The 22303-nt window shown below is 38.7% G+C and overlaps 1 protein-coding gene across 25 annotated transcripts in view; it reads left to right on the top strand.

Annotated features, from left to right (window-relative positions):
• The window catches only part of MCF2L (MCF.2 cell line derived transforming sequence like), a 162106-nt gene that overhangs the window by 136998 nt on the left and 2805 nt on the right, over positions 1-22303 (top strand). For 11 of the 25 annotated variants that reach the window (XM_040558238.1, XM_040559377.1, XM_040559861.1 and 8 more), the window contains 18 exons: positions 843-1002; positions 1151-1221; positions 2244-2320; positions 3372-3438; positions 6454-6569; positions 7626-7695; positions 9406-9498; positions 9624-9716; positions 11124-11249; positions 11899-12120; positions 12688-12780; positions 14562-14640; positions 14794-14860; positions 16148-16266; positions 16896-16982; positions 17816-17875; positions 18224-18298; positions 21610-21740. In XM_040558238.1, the coding sequence (XP_040414172.1) occupies positions 843-1002; positions 1151-1221; positions 2244-2320; positions 3372-3438; positions 6454-6569; positions 7626-7695; positions 9406-9498; positions 9624-9716; positions 11124-11249; positions 11899-12120; positions 12688-12780; positions 14562-14640; positions 14794-14860; positions 16148-16266; positions 16896-16982; positions 17816-17875; positions 18224-18298; positions 21610-21740 (1806 nt within the window). The other 14 variants (XM_040559208.1, XM_040560021.1, XM_040558325.1 and 11 more) reach the window with 13 other exon arrangements.

Below are 22303 nucleotides of genomic sequence, written 5' to 3'. Positions count from 1 at the left end.
TGTATGCATTCACTTGTTAATTTTAGAATTGCTTTCTTAAAGTGCCATTGATAAAGCTAATCCTACTGGGTGACTTTGTGCTAATCATCAGAGCATGTACTTACACCTGGGAACTGGAAAGCTGACACATTTCCTTACTCAAGGTGGTAGTCATGTCCTGTGTTTGGATAGGCATCAAGGGCTCCAGAGCCTATTAGTAACAAATTCAAATTTTCAGACAGTAGGATTTAAAAAAAAAAAAAAAAAATCTCCCAAATGAGTACTTGAGATATCTTTTTTATGTAGTTAAAACATGACTGTCTTGATCCTCGCACAACTCCCAGGAAAAAAAAAAAAAGCAGTTACAAAGCAGAACTTGAAAACAGAATCACAGAATGATCAAGGTTGGAAGGGACCTTCAGAGATCATCTAGTCCAAGCCCTCTGCTCAAGCACAGTCACCTAGAGCATGTTTCACAGGATCACATCCAGGCAGGTTTTGAGTATCTCCAAAGAAGGAGACTCCACAGTCTCTCTGGGCAGCTTTTCTTTCTTGCTGATATCTTCTTGTAACAGAACATTAGACACTTTCAAGAAAACTTTTACCCGTTTTCTATTATTATTTATTTGAAACCTGAATCCCATTGGTTTCACTACAGCAAGCACAGAAAATGTTTTGTGATGTTCCAATTTTTAAGTGTACTAAATAACTCTAAATTATGCCTTGTTGGGAGTGAAGAGTATGGTAATATTTTTATATGTAGTATAAAAGCAATAGCCATTTCAAATCAATGTACCATAAATAGCTGTGTAGCTTGTTGATAGGTCTCTGACAGTGATTTTTTTTTTCTGTGGCAATGGTAGGAGCATGTGCAAAAGGTTTTCCAGAAGCAAGAAAGCATGGAAGAAATGTTTCAAAAGAGACAAGTAAGCCTTAAGAAACTGGCAGCTAAGCAGACACGTCCTGTTCAGCCAGTTGCACCAAGACCCGAAGCCTTTGTAAAATCTCCTTGTACCTCTCCAGGTAAGCAACTGTAGTAGCCTTTAAGTATTTTTTTTCACTGTGCTCAGAAACTTGAAGAAACTAACAGCTGTAATTTGTGGTTGCACAAACATCTGTGTCAGATCCGCTCAAGTTCTAACTGCTGTTTGATTCTGGTTTACATGCTTAGGTCTTCAAAGAGATTATGTATCCAACTCAGAAAGCAGTGTGCTTCGGAAGGTAAACTACAGAAGAGGAAAGGTAATTTTTTTGTGTGTTTTTCATGTGCATACTACTTGAGAAAGTCTTAACGCAATAGGATATTCAAGAACTTCAAGAACAGTGAGGCAATTCCACTGCAAATGTGATGGTGTTGCCCCTATCGAAGTAACTCTGGTTTAAATAGAGGCTGCTTTGTCGCTGGGCTAGGTATGAGAGAAGGTAAAGTAAATAGTTGCCTATATTAGGAAAAATGTTAGGGGCAGCAAAATATAAAATCAATGAACAGGAAACATTTATTATTTGCCAGTAGTAACTGGCTACTCTTAAAACTGACGAATGTCAAGAGGTAGTTGTCATTGGCTCACAGATAGCTTCACCTGACCTAAGGGGTTGCCATTCCCAAGTGGGGAAGGTCTTCCTGCTCCGCCTCCAGCAAGGAAAGTAACCTGACGGCAGCAACAGAAACAAATAGTTCCCCACTGTGTTAGAGAGTTGAATTAACTCAGCAAAGGTTCAGCAAGAGTCAAGAGACTATGCAAGGAGAAATGCAGGACTGCGTGACCAGTAGGGACAAGAGTTGGAGAAAAGGGTTGGTTTTTTTTTTTTTTTGGGGGGGGGGGTCTGAAAGCAGAACCTCTCCTTATTTCTGAAAATCTGGGATTAGCTCAGCCATTACAAGAGTTAACTTCTACCAACCAGCAAGTTAGCACAGTACCTCATTTTTAGCTTGGAAAACAAACTAGGGCCAGCATTGCCTCCAAAATTTTATGCTGATGCTCTGATGTTGCTTTACTGGAGAGGGGTCTTGAGCCATGGTGTTTTCTAAACTGGCCTTTCATGGTGAACTCCCTGTATCTAAATCTTCATGTGTGCTTCAAGACCTTCATGTTGACTTTTTTTTTTGCTGAGTTTCTGCAAAATAACTTCATTTCTAATGGAACACAGTCTTTCCTGTGAAAACGCATGCAAATAGAGCTGAGTGCAAAGCTCCATATTTTAAAGTGCTTTCACCCCCATCTGTGATGCTGTGATTATTTTTTGTTGTTTGTTTCCTTCTTTAGAGTGAAATGACTGAACTCCATCAAAGCAGAGGAGGATCTACGATGGATGATGAAGAAAACCTAGCTGTGCTACGGCAGTAAGTATATTTTGATAAACAACAAATGTTCTTTCTCTGATTTGGTTCCAGTAAAGTCTGAGTTTGGCTAAGGATTTGATAAGACAAGTATGCTTCTCTGAATTAAGTCTCAGTGCTTTTTGAAATGCATTGGCTGTGCTCTGTACAGAGAGGAAGGTATTTCAGTCTGTCTGCAGTATTATTTATAGTTTATATAGTACCGGAGCCTAGCTTTGCTTCAGCAAGGTAATGCAATGGCAAGATAACTACGTATTTTCATTTCAAAGATGACATAGTTTTGAGGAATAAGCCTCCTGTAAATCTATTGGAGATTTTGGTCTCCATGCTTCAGAGGACTTCTGGGGTTTTTTATTTTACTCTTATTTTATTTTATTCTTTAGTCCCTGTTCTGACAAATCTTAAGAAAAATCACTTTCCTGTATAAAAACTAAATCGTATCGTATATATTCCAAAAATAACTTAATACCACCTGTGTGGTATAGCGGAACTTGCATTTCTACCTGAAGACTGGATGCTCTTGCTGTCATTTCACAGTTGTAATTCTGTGAACCATATACTAAATCATCCAGAATTGCAAGCAGGGGAAAAAATGTATGCTTGCTTGACTATTAAGGAAATTGAACTTTACACTAAAATATCACAGTGCCTCATTTTAAAGCCTCAAATTTAAAATGACCAGTGTAACTTGAAATCTGTATTTGATAATCCTTTGCAGCCCTAACTCTTGCAAACACAGCATAAACAGATTTTGTGTGTACAGTGATAAAACTGTTCACTGTTTCAGTTCAGCTCCTACAACACTTAAAATGCTAGCTTTTGGCTTTTTTCCCTGTTTAAACACATTTTCAACTTTAAAACATTTTTAAAATGCATGCTTCTCAATAAGGATATATGAACTGTTGACAGAAATGTCCATGAAAATCACCTTTGACTTGAACTGGAAACGTTTCTTTTATTGTCTGAAGGAAAGTAGAAACAGACAAAGTTAATGTTGCCTCAATATTTTGCATAAGTGAATAGGCCTTCCTTAATTACCATTCTTTGTTTACAGGCATGTAATTAATGAACTTATTGAAACTGAAAGAGCATATGTGGAAGAACTTCTCTGTGTTCTTGAGGTAAAGATTAAATTTCACTGTGGCTGATATGAATCTAGTTCTGTTTCATTTCATGGATGTTCATATGATTTCCTTATAGCTCTAATTCCTCCCCTTGTCTCATCAAGCAGTGTGGTTGTTACATCTCTCCTGTCTTGTATTTTCCTGCCTCATATTCCAGAGGTAGGAATGTACAATATTTTTCCTAGAAATACTCATGCAACTAGGATTTTATATTAGTAAACACAAATTCAGCAGAAAATAAGATATGCCTAATTATTTAGGTGGAACACAGTGACATTTGTAATGTCACTAATTCCTGCAGAAGTTCGTTCCAGAGTCTTGGGTCAGCTCCTGAAGATCGTGTCATACTGGAATGTGAATTTGCATTGAGAGAAGAAATTCACACTAGAATGTGAATTTGCGTTGAGGGAATTTTATGTCAGAGTAGCAAATCTACTTATCACATCCTTCTTTATAGATCTTCAGGTGATCTTCCATGTATCTTGGGTACAACTATGGTAAAAGAGTGCCTTGGAATAATAACATCTTGATTCAAAATTGTGAAGGAAACAAAGGTGTTTCCTTTGCTCCATGCTTATGGAGGCATAATTACGGTAATGTGTGTTGCTTGTAGAAATATGGTACAGGGTTCTGTATTGTTCCTCAAATTTGTCAAGTCTTCGTACATGGACACATCATTTTGCTGTAGTCCAGTTTGATCGCAGGAGATGATAAAGCTTCAGGTAACTTGAGGGTGAGTTATTTCAGTCAGGATGTGTCAAAATTGAGCCAGTTGGGCACTTTTGGTATCCATGCAAGTGTTAGGCTCTTAAATAGTAGCTGTCTTAAGTTATGGACTAGCAGTGATAATGTCTGGGTAGATACCTTCAAATAAGAGTACTGCAGGAACTCTGGCCTTGCCTTTGCCTAGTTTGTGCTCAGCTTCCAGTAGTGTTCCTGTTCTAGGTTATGTCCAAGTGTTGGGACATGTCAACAACAGGATAGCTGTCTGATGTGTGGTAATAAAGCAATATAGGTCTGGAGTGGACCTTAAGGATTGCTTTATTCCTTGCTTTTGTATGCAATGCTATCTGTATAATTCTGTTCTTAAAATCAAGATTCAAATGATTGAAGGCTTTTTGGTTCTTCCTTCTGATAATGGAGGCTGTTACAGAATCTTTCTATTCTTCTAGTATTTCTCTTGTTTTACATAGAGTATAGTGCAACCTTTTGTATTGTTAGGTCAAGTGCTCTTCATTTTCTGCCAATGTGAAAGACTCTCCAGCACTGTGACCATGCCAAGCTCACTTCTCAGTATCTCCTTGAAGTTTGTCATTCATCTCTCTCGAACTTGGGTGATCAGAACTGCCAACAGTAACTTTGGATCAGATCCTTGCTGATGTATGGTTCAATGGCAGTCTTCCAGCTTTTGAGTAATTCTTATTAGTAGTCCATGGCTCTGACTATTTTCCCAATTCCTTTGTTTCTCCTATGGGATTAATCTTTCCAATTTTCCTGTAAAAATAGCTTGGTACTCTTTTGTATGGACAATGTCTCCTTTTATGTTGCATTTCTTTGCTATGCATTTTCTGTCTGCAAAGGATTCCAATGGAAAATGAAAGGTAGTTTTTTAAAAGAATGTTTAAAAATAAAAAATAAAAATCTAATCACTAGCTTATCCAAATGCCTGAATTCTTGAGGCTAGCTGACTTTACCAGCTAGTTCTCTTACTTTTTGTCATTTGGACATAACTTTGAAATTGAGAGTCTTGATTGTAGGTGCAATTTTTGCTTATCATTTTTATTAGAAATCTGTCACTAATGCAGTTGTTTCTTTTCTGTGACCACCTTGTCCATGACAGTGTGGTTTGGGAGAGGAAAGATCTGATCCAAATCTAAAGTAGGTCACATCATCTTCCTTCAGCTGCTTAATGCGTTAATAGCCAAATCTTGCATCATTCCTAACGTGTGTTCTACAATCCGTATGATCTGTTCTTTGGTACATATGGTTTGGTTCAATTCCCCTGATTAAACTGACAAATTCAAAGGCTGTTGTTTTAGCTTGTTTGTCTCTGAGAAGATGACTAAAAGGCATTTGGTAGTTCATTCACATAGGAGTCTAAGGAAGGCAGGTACCGTTATTTGCCATTAAATTAAGCTATTCCATCCCACTTGCTGTGTATTACTAGCACAGGTAATAAAGCATTCTTGCACTTTTTTCTTTTCTTTTTCCTTCTGTCTGTCTGTCTTTCCTGTGAGATCTGTTAATGACAGAATAGTGACCTCAGGGGACCAGAGAAGAGCACTCTTGAGCTAAAGTAACGTCTGTGCCCTCTTTTCTTTATTTGTGTCAAATATGCATATGCAGAGAATGTGACCTTATATGATAAATGGAAGATGTCATAATCTAAAGTTATGGCTTTTGGTGGCAAGTCTAGCGAAAGTATCTTTAAAATAGAATTTGTAGCTTAATGGTTTCTGTTATCTGTAGAAATAACTGTAGTCGTAGAATCATTAAGGTTGGAAAAGACCTCCAAGATCATTTGGTCCAACCTTCCCCCAGCCACCAATATCACCCGCTAAACCATGTCCTTAAGTACCTCGTCCAACCTTTCTTTAAGCACCCCCAGGGACAATGACTCCACCACCATCCTGCTCCCTCATCATAAAAGCTAACACTAACATGAAGATTTGCATGTGGACTGGAATTGTGGCTTTAAACTAAGATGTGTAAATTCTAACACAAAAATCAATCTGACTTCTAAGGAGTATGAAAATACATAGCCTTTGGTCAGTGAAAATGTTTGCAAACTTTTTCATCCTTGCTCAATAAAGAATTCCAGTAATTATTCATGCGTCTTTCTAAGGACTTCAGGTGTGTTTTTCTGGACTGAGGGAAGAACAGCATTTGTAGACTTATTTCATGATTAATACTGAACTCTGCTGTTTGGCAGACTGCCTTATAAGAGAGATAAGTACTACAAGGAGGTGATCAGTGGTGAAAAGATCACTGTGCCTCTCTTCTGTGTTCCAGGGTTATGCTGCAGAGATGGACAACCCCTTAATGGCTCACCTCATTTCACCAGAACTCCAAAACAAGAAGGATATTTTGTTTGGGAATATGGAAGAAATTTATCACTTTCACAACAGGTGAGGATTTGCATTCTTGTATAAAAATAGCATTTGAATAGAGTTCTTGTACTCTTAATCAGACCTAAATTGCTAAAAGATGCTTACTGAGTCCAACCTGGCTGTCTATCAAGTCAAAATTCATATTACATTGGAGGAGAAAAGCAAAGTGCTTACAAATGATGAGCAAAGCTGTGTGAAACTGTATTTAAATGTTCTCAGAACCCAGGTAAAATTTTGCAGACTGGAACAGGCTGCCCAGGGAGGTTGTGGAGATCTTCTCTGGAGATATTCAAGGCCCGTCTGGACGCCTACCTGGGCAGCCTGCTCTAAGGAACCTGCTTTGGCAGGGGGGTTGGACCTGATGATCTTTCGAGGTCCCTTCCAACCCCTACAATTCTGTGATTCTGTAATCTTGAGGAAAGGTATTGTGATCTGGTTACAAGCTAATGAAAGCAAAGTTTGGGGATTTTTTAATTTTTTTGTTGATGAAATTTATGGTACAAAGTAAATTATTATCCTAAAGCACAAATTCTTAATACTTTTGTATCTGTTCGAGGCTGTTTAATGTTATACTCAAGTGACCTTGCTGCTAGAAAGGTATTTTTCTTCACGTGGTAATATTTTAACGGTTAGGAAAGAAGTATTTTCAAGAGAAATATAAATAGTTGTTTCTTATTCAGGAAAAACTAAACTTGAGGTTTTGCCACTTTTTTTTTTAAATATTATTTGCTCTGTGTTGTTTGGTAGCATTTGGAAGGAAAAAAACAAAGACTTGTAAACTGTACAAATCCTGCTGCTTAATACACAAGGCAGGGAAACAAACTTTTTCTTCCTGAAAAAAAATCTTGTATTTCCTTTCTATTGCAGCAACAGTAAGCTAAAAGAAATTGGTCAGAATGTTTGTTCGTTTCATTTTGCTATCCCTTTTTAAATACCTGATCTAGAACAGCTTTGTTAATTTCATAGTACAGAATTACAACTCTGTTTCCTAAGTTTACAAAACAAATTGCAAGAATGTGATCATTTACTACAACTTTTTTTTAACGTGCTCTAATAAAATCTTCTTCCTTGTAGAATATTCTTGAGAGAACTAGAAAATTATGTAGAATACCCAGAACTGGTAGGACGTTGCTTTCTGGATCAGGTATGTGTCATCTCTTGCTGGCATTTTATTCATAAGCTATTCTAAGGCTGTTACAGATGAAAGTAATTTTCATGTGGCAGTTGCCACCAGATCCCCTTTGTTTGTCTTGAACAGGTTTGAGAGTTGGGGATATTTTCCACTGTGTGGATTAATTAATTTTGATAGAAAGAGCTACTAGAGCGTTAAAAGAAAATTGCTTTATTAAAGTTGCATTTAGGAAAACATGAAGAGGAGTCATGTACCGGATCATTTCACATCACTGTAACTGATTGTTTTACTTGATTAGCTTTCCTTACTGGAATTTTGTTTGTTTCTGTTTTCTTAAAAGAATGCAACTCAGCAGAATGTTTTTTTTTTTATTTTTTACTCTGAAAATGGAAAGCTATAACAGAATTAAACTTTTTAATCTGGGATTTATTAAACAATGAGTCTCACCTGTAGAATACCAAAGGCTAGATAAGAATCTGTTTATGGAGATGAATCGTAATCTGTTACTGCTAACTGTTGAGGCTTTAAAACTGGAAGCAGTCATCCCTCTCCCTACCATTTACTGGAAGCATCCATGATGATGGTGTTTCCTAAAATGGAAGAGCTGAGGTGCTTGCTGACTTCCTACCTAGCCTTTCAATTAAATCTAAAGTTATGACCTTTTCAATGCAGTCTTACTTCCTTTTGCTTTCAACAAATGTTGAAGTGATGCTGTTCAGTTACTAACTCATCTGAATGTGTGAAAATAGATATGGGATGGTGAGTTTCCTGCAGAATTAGAACTGTGAGGCCTTGTCTAGTTTTGTAATAAGGTGATTGTGAAGCCCTGCAGATGACTACAGAGTATATAAAACCATTCATGAGTTATTTGGGATTTTTTAAAAATAATATTTTTTTTATACAACAGTGAAATGAACTACAGAAAAGCTCAGCATCTAGACAGTATCTAATTTGAGGTCAACTGAGGGGCTGTACAATTCTTGGGTTGGCCATCTCTGTAAGAGAAAGTGGAAAAATTCATGAACAAATAAATTTCAGAAAGTGAAATTTCATGCATAACCAAATAAAAATAATAGATAACCCATGCATTCAAGTCTCTTGGAGCAACAAGAGCACCATGAGACCTGTGTAAGCAACCATGAATAAAAAATAGCAAACTCTTGAAGACGATGTTGAAGTGATAAGGGGGCAATAAATGGCTTGATAAAGTAGTAATAGATGTAGTAATAGTAAATAGATGTAAAAATAGTGAATAATAGTAGTAAATAGATGATAAAAACTTGGTAAAATAGTAAATAAATGACTTAAGAAAATTTCAATTGAAAAGCACAAAATACAAATTTGTAAAGAAGGGCAAATATTTTTTAATAAGTTACACAGAGGGATTCACGTTCTGGCATTAAATGAATTAAATTAAAAGATCCCAAATTTTTCGTATGTTAGTGTAAATATATTTCTGAATATAACATGTTTCTTCATAAAGTGTCTAATATTAAACCGAAAAAAAATTAACAGGAACATTTTACTCATATATTCCCTACACAAAATGTGTAGCTGTTACAAAATTAGTGAGTTTGAATAATTGGTTTTTTTGCTAGGGATGCCTGAAGGAATTGCATTTTTTTTTCCTTAGCCTTAGTGACTGTGGAAAAACTTTTTATGAAGTTCATCTATTAAAATCATAAGAATTTAGTAATATTTTGCTCTTCTCCCCAATTTCAGATGGAAGACTTCCAGATTTATGAAAAATACTGTCAAAATAAACCTCGATCTGAAAGTTTGTGGAGGCAGTTTTCAGATTCTGTATTCTTCCAGGTATGCTTGCTTGAGTCTCTGAAATATTTCTGAATTTGTTTTATGTTTACATTCATAAATTATCTCAAGAACAAATGACAAAAAATATTGATTTGGGTACCAATGAAATCTGACACTGATTACAGGAATGTCAAAGGAAACTTGATCACAAGCTCAGTTTGGACTCATACTTGCTGAAACCCGTTCAAAGAATAACCAAATACCAGTTACTGCTAAAGGTATGTGTTATGAAACTATGTAATTTTGTGTTAATAAACTAAGTGTATTTTTTGCCTTTTTTTAAATCCTGCTTCTCTCATCCTGCTGGAGAGAAATCTAAAAGTTAGTAGAGGTGTATAAATTAAAAGAGAAGGAAATTCCAGTCTATCAACTTTCAGCTCAGTTCTTTTCTCTTTCAGCCAAAAAGCTACTAGTAGGCAGGCAAACATTAAACATTACCACAGAGGCACCATGTGTAACTTCTTTTGCCCTTAAATTTCTGCTGAAGAGAAGAATGAAGACATCGATGAGGAGAAACAAAAAGACCAAGAAAGTTTTGCAACAAAGAGAAGAGAGTGTCAGAAATACATGCTACTTGTCAGTTATAGTGGCTTCATGCATGTCACAGGAATTAGCCTTGCTGGATTTGAGAAAGTGTCCAGAGAGCTTCAGTTAATCACAGTCTTCAAAGGAACTCACGTTCTACAAAATGTACTTAACTGAGCACACTGTATGGTATTTTTAGAGAAAATGCCACTGTGATTCATTTAGACATACTGAGACAGCGAAATGAGAGGAATATACCATTATAAATTTTTAAATGTCTAAGTCTTTGCCATGCTTGAAATTGGCCTGTTTTAGGAAGTATTTACAACATAGACACAAGTTTCAACAATTGCATTTAACAATAGTTTACTATTGAGTTAAAACTGAGTTAAAGTTAACAACTTTTAAAGAATTAATTAGTTTAAACTTATCTGAAGAGAAGAGCATTTGAAAGGTTTTCTATTTAAACTGTCTTTACTTTCTACACTCTGTTAGTAAATGCTTATTCTCATGTTACAAAGCCTGTGGGATTCCACATGAATTTGTCACTGTGTTCATCTGGAATCAAATTGGAAGATGCAGCTTCACCAGTAAGCTCTTTGGAGAAGGATTACATTTTTAAATGTATAGACAGTGCTCGAAGTTTAGGTTTGTGACTAGCATTCCAAGCCGTCCCAGGTCTTTACAATAACTCAAATAATAAATGGAATTTGCCTATATTTTTATATTTGCTAGTTTTAAAAGTAACAAATGTTTCGGGTTTGTTTATTTTCTTTAAAAAGGGGATGTGACATTGTTTTTTTTGTTTTGTTTTAAGCACTTGTGGTGAAAAGTGCTTGCCAACTTAGTCTTGTAAAATTCTTAGGTACTACTTATAAAAAAAAAATGTTTGGATTAATGTGTGGCTAATTAGCAGCAGAGATAAGTAAAGAAGACCTTGGGGTCTTCTGAGTTAGTCAGTATTTAATCCACTAGATTATATGGTGTTGACTTCAGTGGATAACTTTAAAAATGTAGGCCAAATTTTGTGTTAAAATTCAAATATTCCTAGTTATTGCTGTTTCCAAAACTAAGTATGTTGTCATTCCTTGCCCACTCAGGAAATGCTGAAATACAGTAAGAATTGTGAAGGTGCTGAAGATCTCCAGGAGGCATTAACTTCTATACTGGGTATTCTCAAAGCAGTTAATGATTCTATGCACCAGATAGCCATTACAGGCTATGATGTGAGTAACAATATTTTTATTTATTTTTTTCAAATACATATGTACAGTGTACTCCCTGTTACATACTAAGAATGAGAAGAACGTTGTACAAAAGATGCCTTTAAACTGCATTATGTAATTACATGATAATGGGAAGTGGATCTTTATACTCTTCTGAAGTTTTCATGCTGTGAATAATATTTTGCTCTGTCTACCCAAGTTTTCTTCCTTTGATCTACTTAACACCAAGTTAGAAACAGAAAAATCGTAGTGAACAGTGTGTTCTAGGCTACTGCCACATGGGAGTTGCTACTAGTTTTTTATATCTATAAGTAAAACTACACCTAAAATTTCTGGAAGAATGGAGCGATGCAAGGAGCTTTGGAGCAGACACTTGAAAAAACAAATGTGTATTGTGCTTTCTCCTTTTTCTATGTGTAGATCTCCATATCTTTGCTACTGGTACTCTTGACTGTAAGATCCTGCCTGAACAGTGTAGGAGAGAGAGAATATTAAACACTGACTATATTTTCATTACCTTTCCAAGCTCAACATAAACACTGATGTGAGAGATTACTTGGAATGACAGAACTTGTAAAAACCTGTTCAGAGTATGTGTTTTAGTCAGATGTTACTTCTTTGTAGTTATAAATATCACTTTTTGTTCTAGGGAAACCTGAATGAGCTGGGCAAGCTTTTAATGCAGGGATCCTTCAATGTCTGGACTGATCATAAAAAGGGTCACTCAAAGGTGAAAGATTTGGCACGCTTCAAGCCAATGCAGCGACACCTGTTCCTCCATGAGAAAGCAGTGCTCTTCTGTAAAAAGCGAGAAGAAAATGGAGAGGGATATGAGAAGGCACCTTCTTATAGCTACAAACACTCCTTAAATGTAAGGCACTGAGCAGTCCAATAAGGTAGTGGTATTGAGGGCCTAGGTTGCAGTAATACAAGTTTTGTGTTGTGCTTCTTTTTTTTCTGTCAGTGAAGATGCATTATAGTTTTGCAGTGTAAACTTCGCCCTTTCAGGCAAACGTAATGGATATTACAAGTCTGTGTCACTTTGTGTTGCTGGTGGAGGTGGGGGAATTCTCCTTTGACACAATCTAGACCATACTAGTATAACCGAATGGCAATTGCATTAATCACACAGAAAATATAATAATGGGTAGTATAAAATAGATGCTGGATTTGTCAGTATGCATTTTGAGAGAGCTTGTGAATCAGTCTGAATTTAATGAACATAAGCCTTTCTTCCCTCTGAGGTAGCCAAGCTGACACGAAGCACTGAATGTCCAACGTGCAGATGGTGTTATTAGTTATTATTTTCCTTGAGGGAGAAACCAAATATGGTTTTGCTTTTCAGAAATAGATTATCAAAGAATACTATTAGCCTTCTGCTTCCACTGGTATCTTAGTTGCAATTCAGTAGGTCAGCTTCTGTTCTCTTTGCTTCTAGATGGCAGCAGTTGGAATAACAGAAAATGTCAAAGGCGATGCAAAAAAATTTGAAATCTGGTATAATGCAAGGGAAGAAGTTTACATCATACAGGTAATAATAACGTGCCACTACCTTTAAAAAATTTTAAAAAAAGCGTGGGGGGTCTAACCCCACAGGATCTGTTTTGTTTTTCTTTCCTTTATTATATCACTGATAGAAAGTGATGAGAGAATGTAAAAACAAAACAAAAAAAGCCTACACTGAATAGGTTAAATCATAAGGCAATTTCATAAATGATACTTTTCAAATACAGTGTCTTATTAAAAATAATAATTAAATCCATGTTTCCCAATATTCATGGGGGATATTGCATACACTATTGCAATTGGTTTCACTGGAGTTAGTGGATTTGGGGGAGAATCATAGATCGCAGAATGGTTTGGGTTGGAAGGGACCTTAAAGATCACCTAATTCCAACCCCCTGCCATGGGCAGGGACACCTCCCACCAGACCAGGTTGCTCAAAGCCCCATCCAGCCTGGCCTTAAACACTTCCAGGGATGGGGCATCCATGACTTCTCTGGGCAACCTGTGCCAGTGCCTCACTACCCTCTTGGTGAACAATTTCTTCCTAATATGTAATCTAAATCTCCCCTCTTTTAGTTTAAAACCATTACTCCTTGTCCTGTCGCTACACTCCCTGACAAAGAGTCCCTCCCCAGCTTTCTTGTAGGCCCACGTTAGGTACTAGAAGGCAGCTATAAGGTCTCCCTGGAGCCTTCTGTTCTCCAGGCTGAGCAACCCCAACTGCCTTAAACTGTCCACACAGGAGAAGTGCTCAAGCCCTTTGATCATCCCTGTGGCCTTCCTGTGGAATTGTTCTAATACACCCGTGTCCTTCTTGTGCTGGGGGCCCCAGAGCTGAATGCAGCACTCCAGGTGGGGTCTCATGAGAGCAGAGTAGAGGGGGAGAATCACCTCCCTCAGCCTGCTGGCCACACTTCTTTGGATCCAGTCCAGGATGTGGTTAGTTTTCAGGGCTGCAAGTGCATATTGCCAGCTCGTGTCAGCACCCCGAGGTCCTTCTCCTCAGGGCTGCTCTCAATCCATTGCCCGCCCAGCCTGTATGTGTGTTTAGGATTGGCCCATCCCAGATGCAGGACCTTGCACTTGGCCTTGTTGAACTTCATGAGGTTTTCACAGGCCCACCTCTCACTCCTGTCCAGGTCCCTCTGGATGGCATCCCTTCCCTCCAGCGTGCTGACCACACCACACAGCTTGGTGTCTTTGGCAAATTTGCTGGAGGTGCGGTCAATCCCACTGTCCATGTTGCTGACAAAGATGTTGAACTCCAATCCCAGTACTGACCCCTGATGAACACCACTTGTTACCGATCTCCACTTGGACATTGAGCCAATTCTTTGTGACCATCCAACCAATTCCTTACCCACCAAGTGGCCCATCCATTAAATCCATGTCTTTACAATTTAGAGACGAGGATATCATGGCGTACAGTGTCAAATGCTTTGCACAAGTCCAGGTAGATGACATCAGTTGCTCTTCCCCTACCCATCAATACTGTAACCCCGTTGTAGAAGGCCACCAGATTTGTCAGTCACAGTCTGCCCTTAGTGAAGCCATGTTGGTTGTCACCAATCACCTCCCTATTTTCCATGTGCAAGGGAGCTAGGGTAAGACTGTAGCATTTGCACAGTCTTCTCCCTCAGTGTGTTCAAATTCTTACAATAGTTTCTGTTCACTGAGGGACTAGCTGTCTTAGAGGGTCTAGCTGTCCCTCTTGAAGGATTCCTCTAAGACCGTGCTTTGGCTTGAAGCTCTTTGTGTTAAGAAGTATTCTCTGCTTGATGTCTGATTGTATTTATTTTTGGGTAGGCACCAACTCCTGAAGTTAAAGCTACTTGGGTAAATGAAATAAGAAAAGTGCTGACGAGTCAACTGCAGGCATGCAGAGGTAAAATATTTTGGATATATACACACACATGTATTTTTCATCTGTTTTCTCTTTGAACTTCAAAACCTACTCTGTTCGCTGTGTAGGACTGTAAAAATGAAAAGGTTAGAACACAAATCAGTTTAATGGTTCTTTTTCTTTTCTCCATTACAGAAGCTAGTCAGCACAGGACACTTGAACACACACAGAGTTTACCTCTACCAGCATCATCTTGTACAAGGTAAGTTTGTTGTCAAATCAGTCTACTTGTTTTGCAAATATACTAACACATTCACTTTATAGTTCTTTATTACTCCTGTCCCTTAATACTGACCCTTACATCTTAGAATTTTTTAGGTCTCTTTCTAATATAAAGCTATAAAGCTTGGGGTTTATACATCTCCAGAACTCATAGTTCTGGACAGCAACAGTGGCACAGGATTTATAGATATGTAATTTTCTATGCCAGCCAAAATTCTGATGGTATTATAGTTCTTTGTTGAACAGCTAATTATATACTTTACACCCCAGGTAAGAGAGTTATGTAGCTATGTGAAGCAGCCTTTTTCTTCATTCTTTGTTCTTTTCTCTCATCATCTTCATGCTATTTTTCTTTTTGTCCTTTGCAGGGGCATTCTTTTCTGTTTCTTTCTTTTTCTTTTTTATTTTTTTTCTCTCCTTTCACTTTCTTACTAAGTGATGTGTTCATTCCCCCAGTGTCCCAAGTTTGGAGTCAAGCTTCTTAAATTTTTCTGTGTTTTGTCCTTCACTATACCAAACTATATAAGTACAGTCTTTTGTTCTCTCCTACCATTCTGCCCTTATCTGACCTCTGCTACTCACTTTTTTTTCTCATGCCGTTATGTGCATGTGTGTACGTATGGATTTTACCCATAAGCCCATATACTCATATGTTCAGTCATTCCCATGCGGTGTATGCTCAAATATGCATCAGTAGTGTTCTGCCCTCATGCTTCGTGCAAATACTTATCACTTACAGAGCATCTCCCAGATACGTAGTATTCATGGGATCTCTCTCCCTTTCATTCCCAATCTGAGGTGTAATGGGAATCCAGCTGCAAGATTCAGCATTTTGTCTTTGTTCATTCCTTGTCTGTTTCCTGAATTAAGAGCTTCTAAAAGGCAGAGGATTTTTTTTCCTTTTCTGTTTTTTTCCCCCTCTCCTTAGCATATTCAGGAGGAAACTGTCATCACAGAATATGTCTGTAGTTAAGAGTGAGTGGAAGTTGTACTGAGCAGCGGCCTTTTCCATAGCTTCCATTGCCGTAGTATGTGTTTGCAGTCAAAAGGGGAGCTTTTCTCCTTTATATATGCTCATGGTCTTTCTACGCACAGTCACCAGTGTGCATAGCTTCAATTCTAGAAGCTATGAACTGAGAAGCAGCTAAGAAATGGTTCTCAGCCTTTATATCTGCATGTAAAAGGCAACCTGTGACACAAGGTCATCACCCTTGTTCAGATCCATTTGCAGGAGATGGACTGATTGTCTTCATTTTCTTCCAATCAGCAGTCCTTCAAGGAACAACATCAGAAACGCAAAAAAAATGGATGAGAGAAAAGCTGACCTCACAAGTCTAGAAGGTTATGTCACCACAGTAGCACCAAAGTACCCCGAGAAAGGCAAAGGTGAGTTTACACGTATGTATTGTGATCTTTAGCTGTGAAGAGCATGCTCGCGCTGCAGGTGCGCAGGCAGATCCACCAGCACAGTAGCCATGGTAATACAGGCAAATGCAACGCTATACCTGAAGGAGCAGGACTTTGCTGCTGGTAGCCCTAAGGTAGCCCACCCACAAAGTGCTGCACAAGCAGCGTGAACATGCCAGTCTGCCCTTACCTGGGGGGGTTTTGCATTCCTCTGTGTGCTGTGGACAGGCCCAAAGCCTCCCTAGTGAAGGAGAGACAAAAGGAGGTGGGAGGATCTATGGGTTATATAGACTGTAGTAGATCTCTTAGAGTTGCCTGGCTCCTTAGTTGTCTTCTGGATAAATTCCTTGGCATTACCTGTTCTGAAGAGTATTCTCTTGAATTTTGCTTTACATAACTGAGATTATTTACTGAACTAGTGGTACTACAAACCCCTGTACAAGTAAGAACAACTTGCCCCTTGGGTTTACTTTTGTTGTACTTGGACTTTCAGTTTTGCCTTTCTCATCCTGAAGTGCTAGTTCCCTGGCAGGGCTGTGAATGATTTTTGCCTTGACCTTTTCTTGGCCTTCTCCCCTTTCTTTCTGTGTGTCTCTTTTCCTTTGTAGATGACACTAGCTCTACCTCAGAATGCTCTGTACTGTCAAAAAAGCGCTTTACGCTGCAGGGCTTTACTAACCTCAAAAGTCAGAAAGGTAATTAAAAATAATAATAATAGAAAAGAAAAAGCTAGATTGTTTTCTATTTAAGGTTGTAACCGGAACATCACTTTGTGTGTAGTGTAACAGGTTCATGTATACTTTTTCAATGTATGTATTAGCTTGTTCAGGCTAGGTTTCTGCATCACAGACCATGACAGGGAGATTTTTTTTGAGAGACACTGGCTCCACTGTGGGAGAGGGAGATGCAGCCTGGAAAAATGGGGAGCTGTTGGAGATGTGAGGCAAGGAGTGCAGTTTCCAATGCTTCTGGTCTCACTACTGGAGCCTAAGAAGGAGTTTATAGTGTCCTCTTCCTGTAGAAAACCTAGAGTCAGTTACCTTCAGATCAAATGCCTGGCCTGCTTCTAGCTTCAGTGGATCTGCCCCAAATGTACCTGTACTTGGCAAGAAGGAATCAAGGTTTTGCTAGAGTATTTGTTAGCTTCCCTTCTGAACAGAACTCCTAAAGCACGACTACAGCAGAATGTGTTTTGCTAGATACAAAAGTAAAGAAGAACTTCTTTATGGTTCCAGAAATGGTCTGTCTTTTTTTTTTTTTTTTCCTAAAACATAGGGCTCTGAGATATTTCTTGCTTCCTCCTGCCAAGTAATTGCACTGGTACATTCACTTCTTTCTTTGAACAGTCTGAATTGCACTAAGATGATGACACTTGTTCAAGAGCATGCCTTTTTTTTTTTTTTTCAAGCATCTTTTTAGAATGCCTTTTCAAAACTTGATTACCTTTGAGTTCTTTCTGGAGAGACTCTAGGGTTGTGTATCTGGTACCAATGAGGTGAGCACTAATATCCCATGCTTGCCTTGACAGAAACTCCATCTCCTACTGCTAAAAGCCAGACATTGCCAATGATCCTTCTTACAGGACCAGGTATTGCTGTAGCACTAGATTTATTTTAAAATGATTGTTTATTTGATAATGTTTGTCTAAAATTGAAATTAACTATATTCATTTGATGTCTAGTTCGCTTTGAAAAGCTTACGTATACTTTCATCTATAACCAGAAAATAAATTTGTCAAGTCATCTTAAACTGTACATGACTAATTACCTTCTCCTGCTGTAATTAACCAATGACAGCTAAAACTAGAGCGATCACAAAAATCCATTTGTTTTCCAGTATAAACTCAAAGGTATTTAGCATGCAATCCACCAGTTCTCTTTTTTCCAGTTCTTCAATATCTCTCTTCTGTGTTTTTTGCCTATTCATCCTCCTGCAGCTTCTCCTACCAGTCCTGACAAAAAACCTAAACGGCATGAAGTAGTGAGTGATCCAACTCCTTTTGGTTTAAGAGGTAGAGTGTTACCACATCTTGTACTCCACAAATACCCACCCATCCCTGGTGTTCCATCAGAGCACTGGGGATTACCTGTATGATGATGACGTGTGCAGCAGTATTGGTATCTGCTGTGTTTTTCCAAAGGGGTCCAGCAGCTTCTGTATACGTTGGTTTTGATAGCACAACTTGTCAAAGTTTTACCTTGGCCTCAAACAAAGTAGCACATGGCTAACTTTGGTTTTTAGGACGAAGTGGTGGGAAAGTGATCTTCTGCTGAAGAAACAACCAGAAGCTGGGTGTTAATGGAACTACAATGGCATCCAGTTGCTATGAGATGCATGGTTTTCCAGTTAGCATCCTTTTCCCACTGTGCTCCTTGTAGAGAGGTTTTAACTTCTAAAAAAAAAAAAAAAAAAAAGGAGAGAAAAAAAGAGCAGGGGGAAGGAGAGTCATGTACTCTAATTAGAGTGGGGATCATCACTGTCCTGTGGAATGTACATTGCCTTACTCCATTTTAGGTTTGCATTTATTAGTCAGTCTTGTTGAATCTTTTTTTGGTTGACAGTAGGCAATTTTCACTACCCTGTTAACCTACAATGCTTTAACCGACCCCCTAGTAGCAGTTTGCCTCCTGTCCTCCCAACCCACAGCTAAGCAATGAATAAAACATTTCTGTTAAATGACCCATTTCTGACTAGCAAGGCTGTTGGCAAAGGCTTAAGTACAAATCCCTGAGATTCATTAACTAGAGTACAAGGAAAACAGTCCTTCTCTTCCTGGCTCTCTTTTCATGTGACCATCTATCTCTTTTAGAAAATATAATTCTAAAGATTAAGCTATTTCAAGCCCTCCCACTGTCCCCTTCTCCAGGTTTCCACAGCCTTTGTGTTTGTCTCACCTGTGGAAATGATGCTGGTTCTGCTGCTATGCTGGGGAAACTTTGTGCAGTGCCACTGACCCTGTCTGAGCAGCAGGCAATATAATCCTAGGCCAGACTTGTGCAGAAACTCCACAAGTGTGGATATGGGAATTAGTGTTAATTTTCTGCACGTGAGATCCACGAATACCACAGAAACTCCTGAATCATTGCTAATTTACATTAAAACTTTTGAGTCCTCTGGACACACTTCTGAATTGCTGTCCTGTCCAGCAGCCTCTCACTTTAAGAAACAACGAAAACCAAGTAAACGAATTTAAAACATCTGATAACTCCCTCTTTCTGTCTTGCACCTTCTGATCTCTTTTTTGACAGACACTTTCTCTTCTCCTTCACGAACTCAGAGGGATAAATGTGTGGTGAGCTCAGCCATTTCAGGATGAAGCTGCACCAGATGATGGTCACAGCTTCTCAGTGCACAACACACTGCCCCCACTTGTTTCCTTTCATGATCGCATCCATCCTACTTAAACCTCAGTGAGCTCAAGGAAAACAAAGTAGTGACAGAATCATATCTTGCAGATTGATCCTGTCTTTGTAAAGAAACCTGCGGGCCTGTTTCTGAAGAGAAGCAATTTCTGAATTCTGAGTTTTCCTGGCACCGTCGAATCTAAGCTTGCTCATTTCTGCGTAGTCTTTCCTTAGGTCTCTGCCATTTCTTTGCATGCTCTGCCTTTATAGGGAGCTCTGATGTAGTCATGCAGAATACACGTGCACATTGAATCAGCATGCGTAAACTCAGAGCCTTCAGTTAGTTATGTGACCATAGTGACCCCTTTTTTTCTCCACAGATGAGATGGGCTTGTTAGAGTGCCAGCTTGTATGAGGAATAGGCGTACTGTTGCTATGGCAGGATCAGGCAGGTCTGCTCCTACCTCCGTTAGCACAATATATGAAAAGAAAGGCAAGGGAGCTGCTACCCAAAATGTTCCAGATGAGCAGACCAGCGAATGTGATGCTATGGGAAGAGCAATTACAACGATGTCACTTTCTTTTTCTTTTGTGCAACTTTTTGGTTCTGTTTCTAATGAGAGCTTGGAACAATTAGAAGAAACCGAGTTTTCTTCTGATGCATTGTCCTTAACTTGGAAATAACCCAAAGGGTTTTAGCTGTGTCCCATGGGCCTACTAGATGTGTGCTTCCAGTGAAATTTGCATGGAATACAGCAGGAATTTATTACTCGGTTTCTTCACAGATTTCATTCTTAACCCTGGACAGGGCCAAGTGGGTCAGTACTTCTAACCTCGTGCAGGTCATCCAGCAGTGCAGGCGAGGTAAAAGACCCGCTTGGTTTGGTGTGCTCTGAGTGTGATTTCTTAGATTGCTTTGGTTTTACTCTGACGATGCTCCTGGTTGTGGTTTTTTTTCTTAATGCACTGGCGTGACCAGCCAGGCAACAAATGTAACCTACCTCAGCAGCACTGAAGAGCCAAAATGCTGATGCTTACTCAGTTTAACTGATAATTATCTAGAAGTTGGGATGTTTGTTTTTCCTTTCAGTCTTTTTCATTGAGTTTTTTATTGTTACAATTTGGCTTGAACCAAAATGTTACTTGGAACTGTTTATTTGTCCTTGTTATTTTGACTTTTTCATTGTAAGCTCAGCACGTGCACTAGCAGTTGCTGGCCTCAGTGAAAAGCATCCTGCTAGTAAAGCTTACCGTAGTTTTATTTGGAAAAGGATTTTGTGCTCTCTGGATATGATCCAGCCTCATAAATAAATGAAATGCTTCACGCAGAGAGAGAAAAACGAACACTTGGCAATAAGTGACAGGCAGGAGGTTGTTCTTGCAGTATTTGGTGCAATGACTTAACACGAAGATAATTCGGTGTGATTAAGTATCCTTGTGTCAGCCTGGATACTCTTAAACAGTAAGCTGCATCATCAGATGAAGTATGAGGTGCCTGTAGCTCCTGTTGAATTTTTAGACAGCTGTTAAGTGCTCAGTATTTTGAATGAGACGATGTCCATCCATCCCTTGTTCCAACAAGCTGGTTGCTTTGGGCGACAACCATGTGTGTCTATCCTCTTCCCATAAAGTGCACATGCCCATCCTCTACCCCCTCCCAAAAGAAAGAGTATCTACCCATTGTTCAACTTTGTGTAAGGCAGAAATAGGTTCTTTTTAAGTTGGGAATTTGCTTTCTTTTCATCTATATAAATCCAAATGGCCAAATTCACTGCTGTGCGTTGCCACAAATCCGCTTTGATGGAAATGGGCCACTTTTTGCTAGCTTTGAATTTCACTTTGTGGCTGTAATAACTTCCCTGTCTAAAGTTTTCCTCCTTTTGTGCTGATCACTTAAGTGGCTTTCAGGGGGAAGAACATTCCTCCCAGTCAGTGGCACGCTGTTGCAAAGTTAACTGTTGGCTGTTTGTTCACAAAGGTTGGGCTAAAACGTCTCATTCTCTTGATGCATCTGAAGAAAATGATGGTTGGTCTAGTGCTGAAGATCCACTGAATTCATCAGATGCAGAGGAAGAAGGAGGAGGAGGAGGGGGAAACGAAATGAAGCTGGTAACCAGAAATGCTTTCCTGTTGGGCTAAGCAAATGCTACTGTTGAGTGACAGTATGTAGGAATGCTTTTGAAGCTTGCTGGAGACAGAAAGTATCTGCCTTGAAATCCTCAGCTGGGCAAAACTCCTAGGGCAATGAAAAATATACTGTTTTCTTAAATCAGACTTGTTTGTACCTGGGGAAGGTGTACCTGCAGACCAGCAAGACTGCGAATGCTTATGCTGTAGTACAGAAGTCAAGCCATGACGTGCTCAGCTACTGTGTCACATACATCGTGTCACTAGTTCCCCAGTTTTTTGTGTGTTTTGTTTTTTTGTTTTCCCTTGGGATTTTTTTTTTTTTTTTGGTAGAGATTTGAATTGTAGTAATGGAAACATTTCACAGAATGCTTTTCAGGGTGTGAGAATTCATACACTGAATTTGCATGGAATTAAACAGCAAAGTTATACTGCCTCTCAGTATGCATATTTACACTGTCTTCAACATGTATGTGCATGAGAAAGAAGGGAAAAGTGCTTTAATTTTCATAACAAAAGCTGCAACACACTTTAAAGTACTTGAG

This window comes from Cygnus olor, chromosome 1, assembly GCF_009769625.2.
Source record: "Cygnus olor isolate bCygOlo1 chromosome 1, bCygOlo1.pri.v2, whole genome shotgun sequence".
In the NCBI taxonomy this organism is placed as follows: Eukaryota; Metazoa; Chordata; class Aves; order Anseriformes; family Anatidae; genus Cygnus; species Cygnus olor.
Note: the sequence above shows the minus strand (reverse complement) of the source record. Positions and strands in the feature narration are given on the sequence as shown.